Genomic DNA, 8891 nt, shown 5'->3' with positions numbered 1-8891 from the left:
GATTCGCATATATGGTCAGTGTAACTTGGGTGCGAAAACTGAAAACCACCTTTGCTTTGCTTGTTCCATAGAGATGATTAGTTTAATTTTAAGATAGCTAGGGAGAGTCGGAGAGACTTTTGAAGAAGGTAAAATAGCTTTTCCTTGTTCTGTCATTCTGTGGAGACTGGGCAGGCTGCTAATGAGGCAATCCAACAAGTGTTTAGATTTCCTTTCTAGTTCATGCGTGGCTAAAGATCAGTTAGCATCTCAAGGTTCAAAATATTGATAGGATACGCCCTCATATCATATCTTTGATTTGGGTTTTAGATACATCTATTTAAAGCAAGGTTTTTAAAATCTATTCAGAGAACGAATTGGTCAAGGGTTCGGTTCCTAAGTTGAATGGTCCGATTATTCGAACTGAATGGTCAACCCATTTTAACAAAAATAAAAAATAAAAAAATGGTCAATAAACAGGTCAATGGTTTATTGACCAAAATCAATGATTTTTAGTAAAAATCCAATTTTAAGAAAAAATAGAACCAATCACCTAACCGATTCCCCATTTTTCCGATCCAACTGTCCGGTTTTGAAAACCATGATTTAAAGATATCTTTGGGTTCTGATACATCTATTTAAAGATGTCAATGTCTTTCATTATTAAGTAATATTAAAATATATGTAAAACTGAAATTTTGTAAAAAAACTATAAAAAATAAAAACATAGGATAAAAAGCATGATACACTGCCAACGAGGAGTGTATCAATACTTTAAATCTTAAGATTACAAGAAAAACGTTCTAAGCCGGCGGTCTTTATGACCGCTGCTATATTGAAAAATAAGGCGGCGGCCGTTTAAAGACCGCCACGTAAACCGAATTTGGGATTTCCCGCGACGGTTTTTTCGAATTCGCACGACGTTTAAAGCTTTAAACCGGGTTTGAACCGATTTAAATTGATTAACAAGCCGGTGGCATATATAAAGTGAGAGAGAGAGAGAGAGAGGGAAAACACTGGAAAGCCAAAAATACTCCTAACCTCCCGCGTTTGACAATACAATAGGAACTTTGATGGAGAACACTTCCTTTCTCGCAAAACATGACGAAGACAAAAGGTTGGCAGAGATTTGGAGATCTCCAAGAGAAGAAGGCATACTAGAGATTGAGAGGGGAACACCAACATTGTGTGACTCTGAAAAGCTTGAGAAGAAGGCATACCGGCGATTTGTAGATCTCCAAGAAGATAATAACCCTTTGATTATTTTAGGGATCGAGAGTGGGTTAGGGTTTTTCTCCCAATCAAACAAAAGGTGAAATAGAGCTTTGGATAGGAGGTCGAAGGTAAAAAGGATTCTAATTTGGAGGCCGAAGGGTTATGGATGTAGATGCTACTTTATTTTTATTTTTATTTTTCACTTTTAAATGGAGATAAGAAAATATGTGCGAAAAACATTTTGATATCCTATTTTTTTTTTTCTTTTGTTTTCAATCTTTTTCATTCTCTATTTTTTTCTTCCTTTTCCATAAGAAATTGATTAGGGTGTACTTTGATTATTTCAGAAGATGTTTCTCGTTTGGACAATGGTGATGAAACCAAGCTTCGGATTTTAGGGAAAACTGCTGCTATTGGTGATGAAAGTAGCAATGGTACTTTCTTCAGGGTTGTTCTGTTAGTTCGTTGAAGAAAGGTAATCATTTATCTTATAACTTTTGATGAGATGTTTACAGCATTTATTCATTGTTTCTTTGCTTTCTTATTCCAGTATGATGAAGCAAGGGAGTTTGTAGAGAGAGCTAGAAAGTGTTTGGCAACAAAGCTCGCTGCACTGGTGAGCAAATTGATCCTCGCTATATTTACTTTCTTCAACAATTTGAAAATCCCTCCTAATTGCACTTTTCAGTCATTTAGTATATTAGAATAGAAGCTTCCTTGCAATATTTTTTTTTTCTGCTCCAAGGCACCTTTATCTAATGGGTAAAAATTGAGTAGAAAATGTTCACTACTCAACTATTATTATCACATCTCACCCAATTGCACGATAAAGTTTAGGAAAAACTTATATTGAAACTCAACACTTCTAGTTTGTATAGTGCATTACGGTAGAGCTCCCTACATTAGTAGTATGACTGAAGGTTTGCAGGAACATGTTACATATGATTATACCAGAGTTAATTTAATTCGTCTATTTAATGGAAGTGAAAAGTTGGTTGGTCAACTGCTTTCGTGTTCTTCTCCAAATTTCTTTTCTTTTCTTTCTTTCTTTTAATTGTTTTGCATTTTATTTTGACCAATAATGTATGAGAGGGTTTATTGGCTCGTTAAAAGGGTTATGATGCAACTTTTAGGCATTTTCATAAATGAATATGGTATGTTCTCATACAACACAAAATTTATCTTGGGTGAGCTACCAATACAAAACAGGTCGTCTAATGTTGGGGAATTTAAACTTTGAAGAAATGGTATATTCTCAAGTTGGAATGTTTAATAAATTTTGATATCAACTAAAAATTACTTTGTCTTTTAGCAAATAAGTTTTCAAGGAGGTTGTGGGCTCCCTACTGGCTGAAGCTGAGGTTGAAAATTCTATTATTTAATTATTTTAATGACTAGATGGCAGGGTAATAAAATTTTCGGTTCAGCAAATTCAGCTGTTATCAAATGGCCCCTTAGATTACCAAGAGCTACAAAACCACCATAAACACCTTAGTTTGAGCTAATGGGGATCTAAATTCTTTCCATACCTGTATTTTTATATAGAAATTTGAGTGGTTAATTTTATTCATTTAGCCCAAATCTTGAATTTAGAAGCCCAATTGTTTGTTTGTTTTTTTTTTTTAATTTTATGGGTATCTCTTAATCTCCTATGATCCTTTCATGTTGGGGGTCCATCTCTCAATCCACCTTAATGATTGTTGAGCTATTTGGAATTTGATTTTGTCCCCCATAAACATCCAACAATTAGTTATTACTCTAATTATTTTATTCTACTTTTAATTCAGCAGAGGTGGTTAAAGTGATCATATGTTAGTGTGTTTATATATGATGAGGTTGTTTGAATTATGTGACTTTTTGTCTGGGCTCAAAAAAATAATAAACCTAAACAGATATCACAAATGTTCTCTTTAAGATATAATCTCTTGGATGAAGGGATTTAATGCATGATTCAACCTCTCACCTCTACACTTGGAATGGCTGAGATATCAGAAAGCCCATTAACTTCATTCACATAGCCTGAGATCATAAAGATCCAGTAACCCAAAATGCCAATCTGTCTAAATTGTAGAGCATGCAGTGACTGAGCACCAGTGGTCTCATCAGATGGGCATGACCATCCAAGTGGGGCTCCATTGGTAAGATGGTAGACGAATAGATAATGAGATGACAATGTGTGTACGGGTCAAAACTCTGTGCCCTTTTCCTCATGAAAGGGGCACGTTTGAGCTACCCTTTTACCTAGCTAGTGTTCTATGCCCGCACAAAGCTGAGCTAGGGAAAACCTAATTGATTTATGGAGTGGACAAATACCAAAGCCACCCAAGCTGATTACTAGTTCAATTGGAAGTTGGAGACTGAGGATAAGTCAATCCAATTTTGGTGGAAGCAAAGAAAAGGTCTGGGCATGGGACCCTTCAACGTGTGGTTTAGAAATTGACTCATCCATGAGGGTTGCTGGTTGAATGCAATTGGACCATGAATATGTACACTACATATTGATCATTTGATGCAAATCAAAGCCACAAATCCACATTTAAAAGTTTAAGCCTGTCTTGAGCTCTGTAAGTCCATTATTTCCACATCAGCTTGTTCTCTTTTGGTTCTCAACCCCTTGAGAATTTTGTGTTTTTTTATTTTAAAAAATAAAGAAAATCTGAAAGGGTTACTTAAAACATTCAGTTTCATTAATTTTTATTTGGAACATCTCCTCGTGAATGTTAGCATATAAATATGTGAGGTGTTGTCAATGTGCAGCTACAGCAATGTGTGGGTATGATTGATCTGGACTGCCACAATTTTCAATGTTTGAATATCCAACTTTTTCACTAATTGGTTCAGCCTCATCTACTTGCAGATTGAGTATATATATTGAATTTGAAAACGAGACACATGGCACTAACTACCTAATTTTGCAATATTGTATAAATTAATATCAAATTATTGGATTTTTTCTCTTTTTTACCTAATTAATGCTCTTTAATTTTACTCACTTATTTAGTTGGTTTCATTACAAGATGCTTAGCAGACTCAAGAGAGCATTTCCTCTAAAGAAAAAAGATTTTTTTCCTTCACATTTGCACTTGAGGTAGTCATAAGCTGGTAAGAGGAGCCACCTTGAGTGTAGAAAATAGTTCTTTGCCATCTGTCTATTGAGAATCTGTCCAATTGGAGCATCTCCTGTTGTAGTATCATTAGGAAATGAAATTCATGTATTGTCGCATGCATTGATTTTCTTTCTTTTTTCCACTTTATTATAGTCTTTCCTCATGTCACTAGCACAAAGCTAAAAGAAAGGTTATGTTGGTTCTTTTGTTTAATGGTTCATTTCCCCCCACTATATTATAAAATGACTTGATTTTACATCTTTATCTCTTGATTGAACATGTATACCAGGTCTGTCTGTCTAAAGGTTTGGGTGCGCCAATTGGATCTGTCATTGTAGGTTCAAAGAGCTTTATTTCCAAGGTATTGGTGAACTACTTGCAATAACAGTAGTGTCTTTCCTTTGTAGAAATGGATACTCGTGCTATATCTCCTTTTCAGGCTAAGAGGCTCAGGAGAACCCTTGGTGGTGGAATGAGGCAAATAGGCATCCTGTGTGCTGCTGCATATGTTGCATTGCATGAGAATATTGGTAAACTTGAGGGTGATCACAAGAAAGCAAAAAGTTTAGCAGGTATTTTCTATTTTAACATGAGAATGTTGGTAAACTTGGTTGCATTTTCTAGTGTTATGGAGATGGGTCCTCAATTGTGTATAATGTGATTTAAAACCCCAGCACCAAGGTTATTCAAATTTCTTATATGTCTGTGTCAGACTTCGACTCATTCAGAGACAAGCTAATGTATTGATCTAGACAAATCCCAGTTGTCCATATGTTTGTTTCGATAATCTATATTTTGTTTAATATAAATCTGTTTAATTCCACGTATCAGATTATCTGAGTTCTTAGATTTGATGTATGAAATAAACAGTGCAACATTATTTTCTGCAGAAGGACTGAATCAAATCAAGGAACTAACAGTGGATGTATCTTCAGTAGAAACAAATATTGTGAGTATCACTAGTGCAACATTGGTCTTGCTTTTCAATTATACTTATGGTTGCTATGCTGGTAATTCTGCCAAGTCTAAGGTCCTTATCTAGTAGTTCTTGTTCATTTCCTCAGAAGAAAATATGGAAGATTCAACTTTTTTCTAGTTTCAGTCCTCTAATTTTTTTAATGGGCAATAGAATGAATTTTCATTCAATATCAAAGAAACCATGTTGTCCAAGAATGCTCAGCAAGGGCATTACAGGACAGCTACAACATAGCTGTTTTAGTCCGCAATTTTTACCCTGACCAAACAATTAGAAACTAAAATAAGAAAATGAACAAGTACAAAATTAAGAATAACAAATGAGTTCATGAACTTTATAAACAAAGTTGTGAGATATTTGGCTGAAATTTTGGATGAAATTCTGAAAATACCTAGAATAAATGAAAAGTAGAAATTGATATGGAGTCGGTGGTTTAGTTATAATGGGCAGAGTAAGAAGTTATGATTTCGAAAACAATTATGAGCATACCAAATAAATGCTTATGGAGTGGACAAATACCAAAGCCATGCATCCAAGCTGATTACTAGTTCAGTTGGAAATTGGGGACTGAGGATAAGTCAGTCCAATTTTTGTGGAAGCAAAGAAAAGGTATGGGCATGGGGCCCTCCAATTTTGGATTTTTTGTTTCTCTTTTTCACCTAATTAATGCTCTTTAGTTTTACTCGTTTAGTTGGTTTCATTAGATGCTGACAAGAAAAAACTGTCGAAAGTAAAGCGTATAGGTCAGACATTTTATGGTTGTTGGGCCAAAATTGTTTTAAAATTTTAAGTGCTTATAAATATTTTGATTTTTAATTAAGTCAGTTTTATAGAACATTAGATAATTCTTTTTGTTTACAGGCTGTCAATGTTAATCACCACAAAGTTGGGGAAGCAGATGAACCAGCAATGTACAAGATCAATGATGACTTGGTAACTGCCACCCACCTGATCCTCTAAATGAAAAGGGGAAAAGAAAAGGAAAAATCTCTAGGGAGCATGTTGTTGCTTTTGCTTACTGTTTTAATCTGGTTGAAGGAATACTCCATTGAGATCGACGAGTGGTCTGGAACTAGCTGGAAACCATTTGTTGCTGATGATGCCCAAGTGCAGTTCTACATGATGGAACCATTGTTGCTGATGGAACTAGCTGTGAACTGTTGTTGGAAATTGGATCTATTTTTTAATTCCTTGTACTTTTAAACATCAATTGGATATTGTATTTAAACAATTTGTTTTGGATATTATAATAATAAATAATTCAATTAATAGATTTTTGTTTTAATTGCATTTATTATTATTATTATTTTTTTTATGTATCAAAGTATCAATTGTCATGAGATTTGCATTAAACAGGTATTAAATTGAGATTTGTCATGAAATTAAGCTAATATTAAAAAAAAAAAAATCAAAGCCAACAGTCATGCAACCGTCTGCTTAGCAATAAATGAGCTGTAAGGTAGTGGTCAAATAGAACCTAACCCGGCGGTCAAAACTGCCACCTTTATTAATGCTAAGCTGGTGGTTCTGACGTACCGCCGCTTTAGAGTTAATTGAACTGTTTCGGACTGGCCTTCAAGGGCAGCGGTCTTTTTTACCTAAGCTGGCAGAGGTTTAGGGGGTGGACTGAAGACCGCCGCCTTAGATCAAAGCCGGTGTTCTTAAGACCTAAGCTAGCGGTACCAATTTTCTTGTAGTGTAATCAACTAATCTTACCCAAATCAGCAAGAGGATTGTTCTAATGGTGCTATGGTGGCTAATGAAAGTGATTTGAACTCTTTGGAAGAGTTTGATGGAAAACTTGCCACAAGAGTCAATAAGACAATGATTCGTATGATCAAATGTAGAGAACCGATCATTGGAAAATGTAGTTTTTGGAACCAACACGACCATTACGGTCCTAACGGCATTCAAAGCAAGCTGACTGAAGGAAATGTTGTAATGGTTGAGGATTTTAGGGATGAGAGGAGGCAAGGGAAAACAAAGGCCGAAGTGGAGGTAGTGCTCATGCACACACACCTCCCCCTTGGTGGGCTGCCATAGCCGATCACCTACACAGGGGACTCTAACCCTATAACCCCTTAGGATATGGTACATCTCGGATAGAGCCCTCACCTGCTCTTTGCTGAGCTCACTATAGAAGTCAGAGAGGGGATAGCGCATTAGTGTCACGCCTTGGCATTCGGCCTTGGCCCACTCCTTGGGTGTAGGTTCTTCAGTTTCTTTCGGTTCCACCACTTCAGAAAGCACAACGGTATTCCATGTGGCATCGACCCTCAACCCAGTAGATCCAATACTTTCATTGGGAGAATCTACGCCCCGTTGGTTGTGCTCGATTCCCTGTGGGTGGTCCTCTCCCTCAATATTTGGACACTAGACGTTTGAGGGGAGCTCTCGGAGCCACTGCTGTTACTCCCACTATTGGTCGAGGTGGAAGAGGAGCTACTAGGGTCACTTTAGTCAAGATGTTCATAGCCCTTAGGTCTAGAGTTTGAAGCCGACATGTTGAAGACGGGGAGTCCTTTACCTAGTGATTGTTCGAGGAAAGAAGACTTAGGGAATTGACTGATTGGTGGCTGAGGTATCTGACATCATAAGTGAAGACTCAAGATTCAAGCAAATGGTGAATACTCACTCAGCTAGCATCCCTATTTAAAGGAAAATGTACGGCTTAAATCTCTTTGATCCAATGGCCACAGATTATTCGATCTGATAGCCCGAATCAACGAGCCACACGTGGCATCGACCTCGAGAAGACAAAACAACGCCGAAGTAATGGGCTGGTTTGCTTGTCAACTTCGGGTCAGGAGGGACCCAAACCAGATGCCCCTCCACATTGTTTCACGCATGACCTTGACCGGTCAGTACTGATGCTCATCCATGTACAAACTTGCATTGGATGACCTCAACACTCGTACAGGGCACAACTGACGAACACAAATGTCCCACACCCATGCCGGCCATGGTCACGCATTCTCGTTCCATCGCTATCCGCCATTGAGGCGGTGAGCAAACAGGGAAGCGGTCTCTACACATTCACCAAGAAGAGTCCTCGGCATTTGAGGATGATGCCTCTACACAACTACATGGTACTCTCTTCGGCCGAAGCCGAGGTCTCCGCTCAACATGCCATCTGACCTCAACCACTATGGCCTTGAAAGTGGGGGGCAAGTGATGTAGGGTTACTTGGTGGGCCTTGGATCGCGCCATGTGGCATCAGCCAGATCAAATCCTGGCCGCACATCACTAGCTGCTTCCAACCACTCCAAGGCAAGGTAAGATATAAAAGGGGGTGCTCATCTCAAGGTAAAGACACTTACATTCAGAATCATAAGAGAATCATTTTTGACTATTAAGGACTATGCTAAGCCCTCGTCTCTAGCTTAGTTCGGCCCCTCTTAAGCACTTAGTTAACTTGGCTATCGGAGTCTCCACCCTAGGATAACACCTGGGGCCTCTTGTTTATAGGTCGGACTTGTCGGCTTTGGACACCTGTGAAATCTCCTTGTTGCCCTCAGCCTCATATTTGGTAACAACGCAAACGTTGACAAAAAAAATGAAGAGGCAAGGATTTGGTAATATTCATTTTTAATCAACATTTGGATGGTTGATAA

General features: G+C 37.6%; 1 protein-coding gene across 3 annotated transcripts; it reads left to right on the top strand.

Moving 5' to 3' along the window:
• Positions 1-997: 997 nt before the first annotated feature.
• LOC148873765 (dolichyl-diphosphooligosaccharide--protein glycosyltransferase 48 kDa subunit-like) lies at positions 998-6577 on the top strand. 3 transcript variants are annotated; one of them, XM_088943769.1, is made up of 8 exons: positions 998-1322; positions 1542-1669; positions 1745-1810; positions 4591-4635; positions 4709-4873; positions 5192-5250; positions 6139-6210; positions 6316-6577. In XM_088943769.1, exons 5-8 carry the CDS (start codon positions 4711-4713, stop codon positions 6478-6480), a joined length of 459 nt encoding a protein of 152 aa, XP_088799895.1. In that variant the 5' UTR covers positions 998-1322; positions 1542-1669; positions 1745-1810; positions 4591-4635; positions 4709-4710; the 3' UTR covers positions 6481-6577. The 3 variants fall into 3 exon arrangements, with proteins under 3 accessions (XP_088799895.1, XP_088799905.1, XP_088799886.1); XM_088943779.1 differs by having other exon boundaries at positions 4591-4662; positions 4741-4873; XM_088943760.1 differs by having other exon boundaries at positions 4591-4873.
• Positions 6578-8891: the final 2314 nt, after the last annotated feature.

Source organism: Nelumbo lutea, chromosome 1 (assembly GCF_056320005.1).
Source record: "Nelumbo lutea isolate HS-2025 chromosome 1, American lotus-T2T, whole genome shotgun sequence".
In the NCBI taxonomy this organism is placed as follows: domain Eukaryota; kingdom Viridiplantae; phylum Streptophyta; class Magnoliopsida; order Proteales; family Nelumbonaceae; genus Nelumbo; species Nelumbo lutea.
Note: the sequence above shows the minus strand (reverse complement) of the source record. Positions and strands in the feature narration are given on the sequence as shown.

Coding starts and splice junctions, on each gene's coding strand:
- LOC148873765 (XM_088943769.1), top strand. CDS start 4,711: ATGGATACTCGTGCTATATCTCCTTTTCAGGCTAAGAGGCTCAGGAGA. Junction 5,251..6,138: donor CTTCAGTAGAAACAAATATT/GTGAGTATCACT, acceptor TTTTGTTTACAG/GCTGTCAATGTTAATCACCA. Junction 6,211..6,315: donor ACAAGATCAATGATGACTTG/GTAACTGCCACC, acceptor ATCTGGTTGAAG/GAATACTCCATTGAGATCGA.